Source organism: Camelus bactrianus, chromosome 32 (assembly GCF_048773025.1).
Source record: "Camelus bactrianus isolate YW-2024 breed Bactrian camel chromosome 32, ASM4877302v1, whole genome shotgun sequence".
NCBI classification, from domain to species: domain Eukaryota; kingdom Metazoa; phylum Chordata; class Mammalia; order Artiodactyla; family Camelidae; genus Camelus; species Camelus bactrianus.
Window position 1 is genome coordinate 18,884,928 of NC_133570.1, and position 18,006 is coordinate 18,902,933.

The following is an 18,006-nucleotide window of genomic DNA, read 5'->3' on the forward strand; positions in this document are numbered from 1 at the left end:
AATCCTTGATGCACAGATTAGTCTTTGAAAACTCAACAGCTAAAATAGAACATTGATGTTTATGTGTTCATTTCTGTATAGTAAGTCATATTTCTCTAGGAAAAAAAATTTGCCACTCCACTGATCTGCACTCAACTCATGTTAATATTCTTGGTGTAATACAAGCAGGAATAAACCATTAAGAGAGTAAAGTCCTCTTTAGGTGTTTATGGGCTTCAGCTTTCCCTGGATGTCCCTCTGGCCTAAAGCAAAAACCCTCCAAAACACTTCCTCTAGGAAAGGAACCTGGTGAAGCCCCCAGGGTGGGCACCAGTAGAACAGCCCCAGGAAAATCTTCCTCAATCCTCACTCCCTGCAAGAGCTGTTCCCAATCACTGCATTTCTTGCACAGAGTAGGTTTTCAAGGGAAGAAACCTGGGCAGGGAATCACCACAGCCAAAGATGGGTTGAGAAAGGGTGATGTTCTCCTAAGCAGATGACACTTGCCCCAAATATTGAAGAGAAGGCAGCACACATGCAATTAACAGGATGGTGCAGGTGAAGGAAACACTAAACACTGGGCCCCGGGGAACCTGCCAATCTTACCCTCATACCTGCCCCGCTCCCGCCCTGAGAGATAAGGTGGATTTCTGCAAGGATCAGGTAGAAGTAGAAATCAATGCCCCTCCAGAAATACCTCCAAGCTAAAGAGAGGCCATGTGGACCATGTGTGTTTATTTCTTTAACTTCCAATTTTTTTTTTTAACTCTCCTAAGTTTCACAGCAAGAGCTTTCTCATCTGAGTCAAAGAGGTGGGATGTTTTTGCCAAAAACAGAACAACCCATACACAGACTCTGCTCTCTGGGGTTTTTATCCCTGGTCCCTGGTTTTCTGTTTGACTTGGGAGAATAATTCACCTGAAAGAAAGTAGGTTGTCCAAAGAACCGAGGGCATCTCTTACCTGGACAGCCAGGAGCATCTGGTAAAAATAGAGTTTGCACGTAGCTTCTTTCAGGCGTTTATTTCCCACCACCCTGTCAAACAGCTCTCCTCCTTCCATCCTGAAACACAAAGCCAAAGCAGGGGGTTCATTCCTGGAGGGAAACTCACTTGGATGGAAGATAGTAACACAAACAAAACAAACTCATTAAGACAAGCAAAGTGTTTATTCACTCTTGACTCTCATTTGTAAAGGCAATGAGGTAATAAGCCTGTCCACAATAAGACATCCCTGCCAGTAACCAGGGAGGGAGAGTGGGGTGGGCACTGGAGACACTTCAGGAGCTTTTAAATATCTGACTCAGTAGATCGGAGGCTGGGCCCAGGAGTCTGCATTTTTATTGTGCACCCCACTGGTTCTGAGACTGATGGAGAGGAGAAAGCAGAAGTCTACACTCCAATAACCAGGGTCTAAACCCCAGCTCCACCAGCTCCCAGCTGTGGGACTTTGGACAAGCTATGCAACCTCCCTGAGCTTGTTTCTACTTCTTCAAAAAAATGGGGATAAAATCCCACCTACCTTGATGTCTGTTGTAAAACTTAAGATATAATTGATGTAGGTAAAGTACCTGGCACAGCGGAGGGGCTTGGCAAGATTATTCAATCCCTCTGCAATTCAGTTCCCATTTCTGTCAAGTGGAGCTAAAAACAGTAACTCACCAGTAACTTGCAAGTACCCAGGATGACTGTTATGAACGTTAAATGAGTCAATCCATGTAAAGCACTTTGAATAGTACTTGGCTCATATTAAGTGCTTAATTGGTATCAGTTACTGTTATTGTATTATTATTAAACTTCTAACTAGATCCAATCAGATATAATAATATTGTAGTATTATTATTATTCCTACTATTATTTAACTGTTTTAACTAGATCCAATCAGATAACTGTTTTAACTAGATCCAAATCTCCTATTTAATAGCAACAGATATTCTGTTAAGCACTACAAGGATCGTTGAGGCTCCCCTAGTGCTACGACTGGGGCTGCTGTTTACAATCTTAATGGTCCACCAGTATACCTACTGTTTGCCCCTCAGGACCAAAGCCTTGCCTCTCTTCCATGACAGCCATTCCCAGAAACACTGCATCTTTATGCAGGAACAGACAAGAAGACAGGCCTCTTTCAGGGATGAGACAGGAAATTCTTTTAAACACACCCAATAAACCCGCAAGTAAACCAGCACCCGAAAGATACTCCGGTGTCACCATGCATGTGTACTGTGATTCTGAGCAGCAAGGGTTACCCAGACCGATTATTTCAGAGTAATGAGAGGCACCTGGGGTTGAGCACCTAGTTTGCCAGGAGCTTTGCTGGGGGCTTTACACCCCTCACAGCATAAAATCCTTATCACTCTGTGCATGGGGGTATTATTATCTCCCCTATTTAATACTAGAAATATGAGGCTCAGAGAGGTGAACTGAACTAATCCATGGGCAGTCAGTCACCAGCAGAGTAGGAGTCAAACCCAAGGCCTCAGATCCAGGACCTGGAACCTCTGAATCACCTGCCTTTGGAAACGCTGGGGGATTTTAGAATTGATATGAACCCTCCACACACACTTTGTGGGCCCCCACCACATACATGAGTTGAGGGTCCCCAGGATGAGAAACGCAAGCCAGCACGAGATTCTTTGGTGGCTTATAAGCATTTAAATGGGAACACATCAACAAACCGTTTACTACTTACAATTCCAAAACAATGTAATAATCTTCAGCATCAAAAAAGTCTTTAATCTTGATGATACAAGGCTGAAAAGGGGGAAAAAAGAGGAAAAGTAGTGAGACGCTCCCCAAGAGGAAAACCACAAAAGCAGAACTCGGGACAACTACCCAGAGGGTCAGGGCAGCCAGGACCAAGCATTTCGACCCCTGTCTCAGGACACCCTGAAGTTCATGCAGGGGAGGAGACAGAACACAACTCAGCTGGTTCCTTAATGAGAACATACAAGAAACTCTCCACCCCACCAGGCTGGCAAGGGAGCGGTTTATGTTTTGCATACAAGGCTGGCACCAAGGAAGGAAGGCCAGTCTCTTCCCAGCCTTCCTCCTTGCTGCCCCAGGGCACAGGTACTCAAGGTTACCTAAGGAACCTGGGGAGCCTGACAAGTGGCAGGAGGAAAGGAAGTGGGCCAGGTGGGGAGCCCAGCCATGCTGCCAGACAGCAGGGCTATTCAGCTCCAGGCAACTGGCACCACAGAGGAATGGGGACCCCATGATTTTGAAAAAAGAGCCTCCATTTTTCCAGGGAAGAGGGAAATTCCAGTTTCATAAGCCCATCTGTGGCAGACACACACACCTGTGGCTGGTAGTGTGTGATCAATGCTGGGTGCATTTGCTGAAGAAAGGGAGAACAGCATTGTACAGTTCCAAACATATTTAATAGTATGATTTTATACTTGGAAAACACACCTGTTGTTTTTATAGTACCAACAACAGGCAGTAAAGCTAGTGGTCTGGGTACACAAAAGATGTGGTGAGATGTGGTGGGACTATACCCACCCAGAAGAGAAAAGGATATGGTTATGTCAGAATTAAAGGGAAGAGAGATACAAAATTTTTAGATTTCAGATGAAAAAGAATAGCAAAACTTGCCAGAGTGATCTTCCTACAAAGCAGATTTCATCAATTTTCATCATCCTGATTAAAATCCTCCACATGGTACCTTCCCCTGATGAGCTATTAGACAACAGTGAATGAATGCCCCACTGTATCCCCCAGCACAGCAGATCTCAGAAACATAATGCCCAGTGGAAAAGGCAAGGCTTAAAAGACTTCAAAGAATATGAAGCAGATTCAATTGTACGATCAAGTTTTCATTCTTAAAATGATGGCAAATTCAAAGGTGTTAATTGTATTGGTGTGCCTTGTAATCTACATGTATTACTTTACATGTGTCAAATTTATATAATTGTAAGTTATTTAAAGGAAGGAAGGGAGGAGAGCAATTGAGGAGGGAAAGAAGGACGGCAAGAACAAAGAAATCCTTTAGCTCCTTGCTGCCTAGAGACTAAAACCCAACTTCTCAGGAAGGATTAGCAAGCCCTTCGAGACCTAGACTCTTCCTGCCCCAACCCACCAACCCAGCCTCATCTCCTGCTGCTGGTCCCATACATCTTCCTCTCCAGACTGCAAAACTCCTCGCCTGCCCCAGACTCTCCCAGTGTCACATCTTTGCTCACACTACCCACCCCAGGCCTGGTGATCCAGTCTTCTGGGCATACTTGGCCTCAGATATCAAGCCTCAGCTCAAATGTCCCCCTTGGAATTTAGGTCCACACTTCCTGCAGCGGTTCTAATCTGTGCTGCCCCACAACCCAGGTCGGGTAGAGAAAGGAAACTGACACCCACCATGATCTCCTTTCACCAGGTACTGCATGGGCTGAGTCAAGTCTTACTTATCTTTCTAGGACCAACACTCAGCATAGTAGCTGGCACACAGGAGACACTCGTATGCTGCCCAGATTCATACCATCAACATCAATAACACACACACCACCCACTGAGGGTAGGCTCTGCACCAGCCGCATTTTGGTCATAGTATATACAGCCAAGGGGGTCAGACTAAGGGCAAACCATTTCCACCTCTCCTTACCTATGATCATACTATACTTGGCTCTGCATAACCATTTTCATTTCACAATAATGAAAACACTGAGTATGAATTGCAGTATTATATTAAGAGGAATGGGAAAGAAAGAAGAGCTAAAATTCTCATATAATATCACAGGAAGGCAGCAAGATATTATGAATAAACCAAGAGACTGCAGTTTATGTATATTATGTAGAAATATGGAGGTAAATTCTTTTAAAGAAAGCTAAAAGAGTTTTTAAATGTTTGCAAAGAGAGAGATTAGGAAGGAAGGAGGTAGAGCTGCTATTTAAAAACCATTTAGCACTCTCCAACTCTGGATGTATACATGCGATATCTTGACAAAATAAAAGGAAAAGAATATGAAAACGAATATATATGTATGTATATGCATGACTGGGACATTGTGCTGTACACCAGAAATTGACACACTGTAACTGTACTTCAATTTTAAAAAAATTTAAAAAAAAAAAAAGGAGAAGAAGAAAAGACAGATACATGGAATAGGAACAGGAGATTAGAAGAAGAAATGGAAACTGCTTGGTCCACTTGGTTTCATCAGGCAGTGCCAGTGCCCGTCCAAAAACGGGTAGGGCTGGGAGCTGACAGCACAAAGAGGATCCACTAGTTGGAGCCAACACATCTGTCTCCAGTCCCCACTATCTCCAAGGCCATATAGGCTGGAGCTGTCACAGCTGAAAGTGTCTCCCAGAAATAAGACGTCACCAAACCAGAAACCTCCACTTCAGATCTACAGGGAAAAGGGGAGGGAATTACCGATCACCGCCATTCCGAGTGTGTTCCCTGTGCTGAGAGCTTTCGGAGCACATCTCTTCCAAAGCTCCCACGGACCTCTGGTAAGTATCCTATTGTCTCCATCATACAGATGAGGGAACAGAGGCTCTGAAAAGTGAAATGACCTGCTCAGAGCCAAGGGGTGATAGAGTGGGATGGGAACCCAGGTTTGTCTGTCACTAAAGTCACACAGGAGGAAGGATGGCCACGTCCATTTGTGCTCCCTGTCCCAGGCCTAGGAAACAGGCTGGCACAATGAATATCCCCCACTTGACTGAACCAATGCCCGATTCCAAAGGCCGAGGTCTAACTGACTTTACTAGGTGCTATTCATTGTCCCCAAATATCAAAATGCACTCACGAGCTCATATGGAATTCCCAAGGCCTTCCAAGTCCCCTTGTAAATTGCCAACAAATACTTCCAAGGATCTTTCTAAAATTCCTTTCATATTCGATTTGTATACATGTTATGTTTGGGGATCTTCTGACATCAGAGAAAATCCTCTGAGGATTCTTAGTGTTTATCTTAGGCGGGGGTGTAAGAAGTAACCCCACCTCAGGAAATAAGAGGGCCCCTATCTTTAACAAGAGATTCCATATCTGTTGGGGAAAGGAGGCACATTCAGGGAAGAGAGAGAAGTTGCAAGGGAATTAGAAGAAAACAAAGCAGGAAGGTCGATCTCTGGGATTCTTGTGGGTTTTCAGAGCCACCTGGAAAGCTAAAGGAGACTACTGAATTATTGCGTCCATGTGATTTTGTTCTTAGGGGGACCTCGGCAGGTGGGAGAAGGGAGAAGAAACCTTTTGTCATTTGGAAGTTAAGAACCAAAGCAGATCATCCTTGGCAGAGCAGACCAGAGGTCTTATTTTAAGTTGAACTCCAGTCCTACGTAGCTCATGACTTCATGGTGACCCATGAATTAACAGAGAAACAGAAAGAACAATAAAAAGGAAGATGAGACCAGTCCCACTACTCTTTCTCTTCTCACATCTTTAGAGACTTTCAACTGAGACAAGGTCATCACTGCACCAAAAAGACAGGAACTATTTATACTCAGTGAGGCCACAGACACCACTTAATCTACCTGGATGCTGTCATACTTCTTGGATACCCATGTATTTATTTGATATACTCGAATTGAAATGACTGGAAATTAGCATCAGCAAGAGGTATTTAGAGGTGTTAAAAAATCAGGCATAATTAAATCAAATTTACCAAATTAGCACTACCTCCCCAAACATAATCAATTGATCAGGTCCCTATAAGATATAATATTTAGATTTACTATGTCTTTTGGTCCAGAACTAATTCAGTGGAAATACCACATAATTATTTAATCAGAAAATTTTATACAGTATTATCCTCTCAAAATTTCAGGGTAAAGCTCTTCCCAGCTAAATGACAGCTAAACACATGCATTCGTGCATACACACACATACACACAGGTACACACACACATACACACATACAATTAGGGAACCCAGATTAATACGAGATTTATTACATCAAAGTGCTTTGCATTGCTCCCATATTTTGAGATAAGTAAATTTAAGTATAAGTCATTTTTTACAGCAATACTTACATGATTTAGTTTCTTCAAAATTTCTATTTCTGTTTCAACATTGAGTGCTGGATCCTTTAATAAATAACATTAGTTTATTAATAATAATAATAGCCAATATTTAGAAAATAGTTACAGTTCAACTTAGTTGAGTAAAGGCTGCCCGAGTTCCAAAATCAGCACTATTCATACAGCGAAATCAAGGCGTAGAGGTGGAAGAATTCCATAAATCACTTAAAATCACAACATGCTTGGCAAAGAGTAAGCATTCCATAAGTGACCAGGCTCTCTGCCAAGCTCTTTATTTAAAAGGGTCACCTCATGTAAGCCTCATAATCCCCAGATGAACTGGGTTCTATAATTGTTCCCATTTTACAGGTGGAGCAGCTGAGGCTCAGAGAGCAGAAGCCATTTGTTTCAGTTCCCACAGCCAGAAACAAGCATGTTTCCACTGTTCTCACACTTACCTGGTAAGCTCTACTTGTCTCATCAGCTATGGAATTGTTTGCATTCATAAAAATGATACAACAAACAAAAACCATGACAAAAAGATATTCAATTAAAGTGTTTAAAGTAAGTGTCAAGTCAGATTTCTAATAATAGAGCAGACATGGGTTCCAATTTCAAGTGCAAGCTGAAATATTTACTGAGACTCTAACGAGAGGAAGCTTCAGGGCAGTGAAGTTGCTCTCCATTCCAATTCCAGAAGGATGACTCGAGTTACTCAACCTCATGGGCTACACCCTCCACAAGCAAAGAGGATATAGAATTACATATTTATGTAAAATGGACTTCGGCTAAGAAACCCAGATGTTTAATTTTAAAAGCCTGCCTCTTCCTGTAAGCCGTTAAACTCATTACCAAGTCAGGGTGTGCTCTGACAACAGAGAAGTCTAAAGACTCCAACAGGATTTGAAAGATGAAATTAAGAAGGAGAAGTGTGCTCCAAGTCATTAAGAATCTGGTAGGTTATTTTCTTCCCCCTAAAATGGGAAACAAACCCAGAATCACAGGGGAAAGATCTATAACAAAGTGAACACAGAAAGGAAATTCCTCTTGCTACGTGAGAATGGCATTGTCTAGGGAGAAAAAAAAAAATTGATCTTTAAAGAATGTTAAAGTATAATAGCCAGAAACAGCTGGCCACAGAGGAAAACATGATTACAGGCCACATTTTACATTACTTTGTTCATTCATGTGTTGAAAGACCAATACATTTGGCCATTTCACCAATGCAGTAAGTGTATACCACAGAAAATGTAATAAAATGAATGGCTACTATATAAAGGGACTGTTAAAATAATTTAATTAAGATTTTTTAAATATCTATAAACACTAAAGTATGCATTGCCACATTAACAGGAAGAGCAAAGAATCAGACATTTTCTAAATGACCTAAATTATCTAAATGATCAAACAATGGCTAAAAAAATTATGATCAAGTTGGTGAAACAGAGACTCAATCATCAAGAAGGATCTATTAGGGAAAACTTTATGCATTAATGCTTACGTGGAAAAGCAGAATGCAAAACTGCATACACAATACGATCTCAACCATCTAGAAACATGAATTCATATGAACAAAGACTAGAAGGAAAGGGAAAACTGAAAACAGCTGTGGGGTTACAGTGGCAGGGATATGGCTGGATTTTTCCCCCCCTAATTTCCTTTCACTTATTGTAAAAATACTCTTGTAACAACTTGGAAGGGGAAAAAAAAAAAAGTTCTTGCTATGTGTGTTATTACACACAACCAAATATTCTGGGAACCAAATTATCTGTAAGTGATAAGAGCTGTATATACTTAGAAATTTTCAATGTTCTTCAATATAAATTTCTGACATTGAAAATCACCACTCTAAAATTACCTGGGGAAGTTAAGAAGTGTGAAGTTGGGGGAGGGTATAGCTCAGTGGTAGAGTGTATGCTTAGCAGGCACAAGGTCCTGGGTTCAATCTCCAGTACCTCCATTTAAAAATATAAATTAAAAACCTAATTACCTCTGCCCCCCACTAAAAAAACCCCAAAATTAATACATTTTTAAATTTTTTTTAAAACGTGTGAAGAACAGCCAAGCAGCCACAAACACAGTTACTTACAGCCTCTCTCTCAGAGCTGATAGCAAATTTCCTTTTGCTGATGATCTTTATGGCTACTTTCTTACATGTCTTCCTCTCGAAAGCTAGCTTCACCTCACCACAGGCACCACTACAGGGAAAAACACAGAAAGGGACTGGCTGTTAGAATGTTTTTTAATCCTGAGACCCACTACGCCTCAACTATTACAAGTTAAAGACAGTCCAATATTCCATCCTTCCACTGTTTTCAGAAACCTCACCAGGGTAAAACATCAAGGGCATAAGCTGAGTCAGCTCTAAATTCCCCTCTTCGAGCTGAGTGATACAGACTTAATTTGAACTGAGTGATAGAGTTAAGTCTTACTGTCACTCCAGACTGAGATTCTCAGAGAGACACTAAGAACAAATAAGAGAGAAATGACTTATCCGAGAGGTCAGAGAAACATCAAGCACAACCAAGCCCTAGTTTTAAAAAATGAGTGCCTGAAACAAGTAACAGTAAACAGCGTCTGCAAATGAGTTACTTTCATGGATACATTTCTCTTCCTTTCTTATTCTCTATCTTCAGTGGAAGTACCTAAGCAATTGATGCCATGAATTACACCGTAAATAAAAAGCACAGTACCTAAAAAAACCGAAAGTGCACCATCAACCTGTTTGCAGTAAGTTCTTGAAGATTTGCAATTAATTTGGATGCTCTAACGGAGGATTGCTACCCAGAATGCTACCCAGCACATAGTTAAAGTTAATCCTACGTACTCCACTCTCCAAAGCTAGGGTCAGCTTAAGGTAAGGCTATATGAGCATCAATCACTCATTACCTGCCTGAAACAGACTTTTATAACCATTATGGATTTTGGGGTGAAGCGAGGCAGTTGCCAAGATATCTTTGTTTATTATATACTATGTATACACATAACTTAAAATTTGCCATTGTAGTCATTTTAAAGTGTACAATTCACGGGGGAGGGTATAGCTCAAAGTGGTAGAGCACATGCTTAGCATGCACGAGGTCCTGGATTCAATCCCCAGTACCTCCTCTAAAAAATAAATAAACCTAATTATTTCCCCCCCAAAAATAAAATAAAGTGTACAATTCAGTGGCATTGAGGACATCCACAATATTGTGCAATCATCACCTCTATCAAGTTCCAGTTTTCCATCAGCCTAAATGGAAACCCCATAGCCATTAAGTATTCACTCTCCATTTTATCGTGCCCCCAGCCCTGGGAAACCTCTAATGTGCTTACTGTCTCTGGAGACTGGCCTGTTCTGAATATCTCCCATTAGTGGAATCATACAATATGTAGCCTTTTGTGTCTTGACGTCTTTCACTTAGCACATTTTGAAGGTTCATCCATGTTGTAGCATGTATCAGTATTTCATTCCTTTTTATAGCTAAACAGCCTATTTTATGGATATATCACATTTTGTCTATCCATTCATTTGTTGATGGACACAGGATGTTTCCACTTTTGCACTACTAGTGAATAGAGCTGCAATGAACGTTCATGCACAAGTTTTTGCTGAACATCTGTTTTCAATTTGGAGGGTATACACCTACAAGGGGAATTGCTGGGTCATACGGTAATTCTCTGTTTAACTTTTTCAGAAAACGTCAAACTATTTCCCACAGTGGCTGCACCATTTTACATTCCCATCAGCAGTGTATAAGAGGTCCATTTTCTCTGCATCCTCACAATCACTTGTCATTTTCTGTTTCTTTATTACGGCCCTCCTTGTCAGTGTGAAGTGGTATCTCATTGTGCTTTGATATGTGCTTTCCTAATGACTAAGATGGTGAGCATCTTCTCCTGTGGTTGTTGGTCATTTATCTTCTTTGGAGAAATGTCTGTTTAAATCCTTTGCCCATTTTTAAATTGGGTTATCTTTTTGTTATTGAGTTTTAAGAGTTCTTTATCTATTTTAGATACTACTCCCTTACCAGATTTTATCATTTGCAAATATTTTATGGGTTTTGTTTCACTCTCTAGATAGTCGTTTTTGTTTTGTTTTGTTTTGTTTTTCAGAGAGCCTTTTTTTTTTAAGAGATACATTCATTTTATTTTTTTAAGCTATCCCATTAGTATTACTACTGTATGGGGTATTTTAATTGCATTTAATTCATTACCTAAAATTAAGTTATTAAAAGCACATTGTATATAAGTTTAATTTAAAAAAATTTTTTTCCACAATTTTACCTCCATCTGCATATGATTAGCTTGACTTTCTAATTAAACATGCTTTTTTTAGATAGTCTTTTAATGTACAAAAGTTTTTAAATTTGATGAAGTCTAATTTTTCTTTTCCTTTTTTTTTTTTTGTTGTTGTTGTTGTTGCTTATGCTTTTGGTGACATATTTAAGAAACTATTGCCAACTCCAAGATCATGAAGGGTTGTCTATGTTTTCTTCTTACAGTTGCATTGTTTTACCTCTTACATTTAGGGGGTTTTTTTGTTTAATCTTAAGTTAAATTTTTGTATACGGTATTAGATAAAATTTCATGTAACTATAATTTTTTAAAAACTGCTCAAAACACTTTTCCAGTTCCTCCTCTGCTAATTAGTCACCTCAGAAATCTTCCCTGAGTCTGGCGGAGTATCTGAATAGTAAACATCCATTCCTAGGACCATGGCATGGACATGTAAACAAGATTGAGCCAATCAGGGTTGTCTTCGAAATTAAATGCTGATGTTGGGAGTGAAATGGTTCTCTATGCTGTGGTTTCTAGAAAAAAGAAAATGAGAAGACGGGGCTCCTGGAAGCCATTTTTCCTGCCACACAAAAAAAGCAATCCTATGGGAGGGCAGCAAAGAGTAGCTGAATTAAGGGATGGAGCAAAAGCCCTGCCAACACTGTGGGAGCCCTTAGATCCAGCTGCAGATAAAGCCAAATAGATAATCAGAATTCAGAGAGTGAAATAAAGCCCTAACAGCCTCCTGGTCCAGCCATGCCAGAAGTCAGCTGTACCCCTGTGTTTCCCAGTTACAAGAGCCAGTAAATGTCTTTTGTTACCTGGCTCATTCAAGTACGTTTCTGATCCTTGCTATAAGTAAAGGATTTGTATTGAATCCTCCCTTAAAAAAAAAAAGAGTCCCATACATTTCTTAAGGGTGGGCACAAATTTGGCTATGAGCTTCCAAGCAGCCAATGTAGATATGGAAACACGAGTGACTGAATTTAATGTCCGTAAACTAAAATATCTCCCACAGGTGGGCACAAGCATATACTGCGCCTGATTCTATATGGCAGGAATATGGGTGATTATTACCTTCTCTTATTTTCTACTTCCGTGTTTCCAAAAATATCAATAAATAGAAGGGCTGTTGGGGGTGGGGGAGGGATGGGAGGCTGAAGGACACTGTGTACCAGGGTAAAGGTAACCTGAATACCTTCCCAAAGGAAGTGGTTCTCAAAGTATGATCAGGCAACCCCTGAAGGATCCCAAGACTTTCAAGGTGTTCACAAAGTCAATACTAGTTTGCAAATAATACTAAGACATTATTTGTCCTTTTCTTCTTCTTCTTCTTCTTTTTTTAACAATTTTATTTACTTTTAGGGGGTAATTAGCCTTATTTATTTATTCAGGGGAGGTACTGGGGACTGAACTCAGGATCTCATGCATGCTAAGCACGTGCTCTACCACTGAGCTACACACTCCCTTTATCTGCTCTTTTCTTTCTCCTTCTCTCATGAGGTTTCAGAGTCTTCCCATGACATGTGGTATCACAAAAGACCAAATGAAAAAGCAAGTATCAGGCTCAGGTCTTCTTCTAGCAAGCCAGGTATCAAAGACATTTGCAAAAATGTGAAATAATCCCTCTCTTCTCACCAATCTTTTGTAAACTAATTATTTTTCATTAAAAAATGTTACTCATCTTAGCATAAGTGACTTTACCTTTTAATGAATTAATAAATATTATTATCACGTCTCCATTTTAATTTCTAGTACAGTAAATATCAGTAGACTTAAATCACATAAACAAAAGCTCTTTGGGGTCTTCAGTAATTTTTAAGAGTGTAAGATGGCCTGAGACCAAAAATTTTTGAGAACTTTGCCCTATTCAACAGTCAGCTTCACCTCACTTCCCAAGATGTCACAATTCTGAAAAGGGCAGAAATGGAATAAATGTTTCTTTATGGAAGGTAATGAAAATACTCTAAAATTGATTGTGGTAAAGGTTTCACAGCTCTGTGAATATATTAAAAACCCCTAAACTACACTTTCAAAGGGGTGAATGTGTGGTACTTAAATTATATCTTAATAAAACTGCTTTTAAAAAGTTGTCACTGATAAAATTTACAAGGAAAAACTATTCGTATCAATTGATCATTTTCAAATAAATCAGTAATATACCGATCACAAATAGGTACCCTATAAATGCTATGAAAACATAATGAATGCTACAAAACCAGAACAAAAAACTAATCAATGACAAATGTTTAGAAAGAAATTAAGTGCAATTTCCATAAGAAAAAAAGAATTACCTTCCAAGAGTTTTTGACATGATGTATTCATCTCTTAATTCCTTAGGGTAAACTGACTGATCATCTACAGTCAGATCAAAAAATACAAAAACTAGGGGGGAAAAATGGCAGAAATAGGTCTCATTAATTCATCTGATAAAGAGAAGATAAATGGTGCCAAAAATTAGTAAGCATATAAAATACAAGACAATTGTTTTTAATTCCATTTAACAACTCACCCTAAAGAAATCACTTAACTAGGCTAACCCATATTGTGAAACCCTTGGAAAATGATGGTAGATAGGTATCATTCTGAAATGAATGATCACGACATTGTAAACTGACTATACGTTAATAAAAAATAAATAAAATAAAATAAAAGGAATGAGAGTGAGAGCAGCATTGTTCTCCCCATAATGCAGGAACCTCATACATCACTGCTATTCTTATTGCTTGGCCTCAGAATAGTGACCAATCGCACTAATATAAAATATCCATGAAGATTAGCACAGATCCAGAAACAAAATGCAATTAGTTAGAATCTAGAAAATACGTTCTAGGCAAGTATATATCCTAATAAAAATCAGGCCACAGGTCACCATACCAGTATTATCTTCTCTCAGCCATTTCTACCTTTACATATCTGGTGTTTTATAGTGCAGACCATCTTGAACTTACTTGTAAAATTAAATAAATAATCTTTTCCCCAAAAAAAGCACTTTATTTCTTCACTGGTCAGCCTGTATCTCAGAAGAAAACCAAAAAAAAAAAAACAAAAACAAAAAACCTACTCATTTCATAATATAACTACCCATTGGGCCAATCAGTTATCAAACATTCCAATTTTACAAAGTCATCAGTGGTAAATTTGCAACTGCCTATAATATTCTTGAAAGAGTAAAATCTGTTAAGACCCTTGAGTTTCTCAGAGTTCAGGTGACGGGTCTTGACCTCCCTGAAGTAACCTAGATAGAGATCCAGTCTCTGGCACAAATCTTTACCACCTCAGCACGCTTCAATCCAGGCTGGTCCACGTGAGGCAGACAATGGTCTAAATGAGACCTGCTGGCCACCTAGGATACAACCATTCCTCTTTCCTTGTGGATATTTATGAACCTGGATGTTCCAGTGGCACCCGAGAATCTGAGAATTTGAGGGGCTATGGAGATGTACTTTCCCAAATGCCAATGTCTACTTCACGGTCTGCCAACTCAGGTACCTCCACAAGCCAGGAAGGTCACACACACACAGGTAAGGCTGGGGGGAGAGGAAGACGTTAAACAGTAGGGACTCGAACGAGAAACACATCGCCCATCTTAAGAAGGCAGCCTATACTCAGCACCTGCAAATCCTCGACTTACGAGGTTATAGGCTCAGTGTGGCCAGATATTCCAACTTTTCAAAGAAATCTGGGTTTTCACGTTAAAGCACAAACATCGGCAAAGGCCTAATAAAATGTCATAGGCTGAATGCAGTCTGCAGAGTACCAGCTGGACCTGCTTCAATCATGGCCAGATTCAATCCAATCCACATAACACTTTGGCTCAAATTAGAAAAGGTGCCACTTGGATAGACCAGTTAGAAAAAGATGGCACACTGCTTGTCAGGTAGAGGACAGGCCAAATTTCAGTACCCAGGTGCTGGCCAGGTGCTCTCAAACAGTAAAAGCCTATGCAGCTGCCCTGACTATAATTATCAGACAGGAAATAAAATAGTCAGAAAACAGGGAAAACTAAGTCAATCATAAAATGCACTTCAGGATGCCCAGAATAGTCGCACTTCCGAGATGCCAGGGACAGGCTACATGAGCATCACCTGAGCAGGATTTTTTAAATCCCTGGAACTACTGGATCAGGATCTGTGGGACAGTGTCTATGAGGATCTATAGTTTTAAGATGTTACCCACACAAATACGTACCATTCCGAGTCAATCAACTCTGAGATAGTTTTGGGAAGTTCTGTGGGTTTTGTTTTATTTTGTTTTTTAATTAAAAAAACAAGAGTATTTCTCTTGCCCAAGGTTTGAAAATCACCAAGAGCTTTGTTGAACTCTGTAGTTTGTTTGTTTGTTTGTATTCACACTGAAAGACAATTGTTCCTTTTAGGTGTGACATTCACAACGTTTTAGGAATGGATGCTTATAAAACACTATCTGATGATGATGATAAACATCTCCACTTGCAGGGGATCATTATGTCTTATTTAAAAAGGTGAAAGTCTAAACTGAAATTACAGAAAAATCCACAGCCTAATGCTGGGCTATATGTAATAGCTCAATAAATATATGCAGAAATTAATGACTGAAAGGAACAAAGAGGGGAGGGTATAGCTCAGTGGTAGAGCACGTGCTTAGCATGCACAAGGTCATGGGGTCTATCCCCAGTACCTCCATCAAAATAAATAAATAACCGAATTACCTTTACCTCCCCTTCCCCCTGCCAAAAAAAAACCCTTAAAAAAAAAAAAAAAAAAAAGGATTGAAGAAAGGGAAGAATGAGGAAGGGAGGGAAGAAGAGGGGAGGCAAATGAACTAATGGCCTAAAATGATAACTCACAGATATCTAAGACTGATGGGGTAAAACAGTATAAATAACTCAGACAATAATTCAATTGACAGCCTATGGCTTTAAATAAAACTAAATAAATCCATTCAACCTTAGAAAATCTGTCTTAATAGAACTTTTCATAATTTAAAAATGCAACTAGGACTGAGATGAATCCTGAATGCTAAGCGACTTACTTTATTTACTTAAACCATATTCTGCAATGGACACAACATCATTTTTCCTTTTATACGGGAGGGGAGAAAAAATCCAGTAACCAGAAGACAATAATATTACCTTTATTACTCCACACTGAAAGTGCAATTTCAGAATTGTTACTCAGAGGAAGGCGTCTTCCTTTCCCTACAAGCTCTCTATTTACAAAGGTTCCATTTCCACTGTGATCTTCTATGTATGCGATGAAAGAATTTTTAGGACCCATTTCCTAAAATAGAGAACATTTTATTTCAAAGTTTTAACAGTGGGACATTTTAGTGCGGATCTAAGAGTGATATCCAGATTACCAGATTTCCCAAACGTACAGCCAGTTGTCACCTACTCTGAAGATCCGAAAGTGTTTCTTGCTGTAAGTCCGGTATTTATTGGTTCTTTTCAGCAGGGGCTCATCAAAGCAGTATTCACAGTTTCTATCCCTCCCAAACCAGTAGTTGTCATTAACACACTCTGTAACACAAAAGCACACACCGGAGGGACATTGAATCAAACACCCTTAAAAATTGCTCATAAAATCTACTTGTAGGAAAGTGGCTTAAGAAGGCAATCAAGATTATAGATGTGTCTATCACAGTTTTATAAGATTAAAACTGGGAGTAGAGAAAAAAAATTATGCCAAAGAGCTAAATAAATTATGGTTTAGACAAAGCTATGAAATGATAAGCAGTTGTTAAAGTTCTCAAACGATTTTTAACGATTTGGAAAAAAATACTTACGGTATAATAATAACTTCCTACTTATTACTCTCCTGAGGCTTTGCATCACACTTAGTATAAAATCTACACTCCACATAGCAGGCTAGATGCTCAGGATCCAGCCCCTGCTTCCCTCCCAGATTCACCTTGTTCCCCTTCCCTTGATCATCACACCCAGTTCCACCGACCTCCTTTCACTGCCCCAAATGTGCAGGGCTCAACCTCCCCTGTGGCCTTAGAACTCTTCATTCCCAACTATTTGAATGGCCATCTTGCCTTTTGTGTCTGCAAATTAGCATCTTCCACTTTCTATATAAAGCAGACTCCCAATTCACCACCCGCTCACTATAATCACCATGGCCTTTGTATGGACCATAACTGAAAATTATCTTTATTATCTGTATATTGCCACCTGGCATTCCCGTTAGAACAAACTCCAGGAGGGCAGCCTTGAGTCTCTCCTTTAAGAGACCAGTTCCAGCACCTAGGACAATGCATGTGGTAGACAAGCAAAATGTTCATGGAAGGACAGACCAGGGCAAACATCAGCAACTCACACCACAAAGGACTAATTTCCCTAGCATCTGTAAAGTTCCTACAAAGCAATAAGGAAAAGACAAATAATCCAGAAGAAAATGGGTAAAGGATAAAAAGAGACAATTTATAAGAGACAGAAATACAAACAGCTCAAACATATGAAAATGGCCAAGCTACCTCAATACAAGAAATTTTAGAATCCATAAATACATTAAGATTCCATGTGTCAACTATCAGAATTTCACAATTTCTTTAAATTACGTAAGCACACACCACTTCTAGGAATTTATCCTACGGTATAATCATATGCATTCTGGAAGGACATAAGAACATGTGTCCAAGGTTATTCACAAAGCAAAAGACTGTCAACAACTTTAATGTCCATTAGTAAGGGGCAAGTTCAATAAATTTATATATCTATAAAAAGGAATGAGGATTTTTATATTCTGATAGGATATCTAAGATACATTGTTAAGTATAAAAAACAAGTTACAACCAGTGTGTTGTGAATTACGATTAGTATAAAC

At 39.5% G+C, this 18,006-nt stretch overlaps 1 protein-coding gene across 4 annotated transcripts in view; it reads right to left on the bottom strand.

Moving 5' to 3' along the window:
• The window catches only part of CHEK2 (checkpoint kinase 2), a 37,286-nt gene that overhangs the window by 9,984 nt on the left and 9,296 nt on the right, over positions 1–18,006 (bottom strand). For 3 of the 4 annotated variants that reach the window (XM_010951277.3, XM_074356654.1, XM_074356653.1), the window contains 7 exons: positions 16,573–16,697; positions 16,311–16,458; positions 13,492–13,582; positions 9,024–9,132; positions 6,947–7,000; positions 2,667–2,728; positions 942–1,041 (listed from right to left, as the gene is read on the bottom strand). In XM_010951277.3, coding sequence (XP_010949579.2) covers positions 942–1,041; positions 2,667–2,728; positions 6,947–7,000; positions 9,024–9,132; positions 13,492–13,582; positions 16,311–16,458; positions 16,573–16,697 — 689 coding nt within the window. Of the gene's footprint in view, positions 1–941; positions 1,042–2,666; positions 2,729–6,946; positions 7,001–9,023; positions 9,133–13,491; positions 13,583–16,310; positions 16,459–16,555; positions 16,698–18,006 lie in introns of those variants that run through there. The other variant, XM_074356655.1, reaches the window with a different exon arrangement.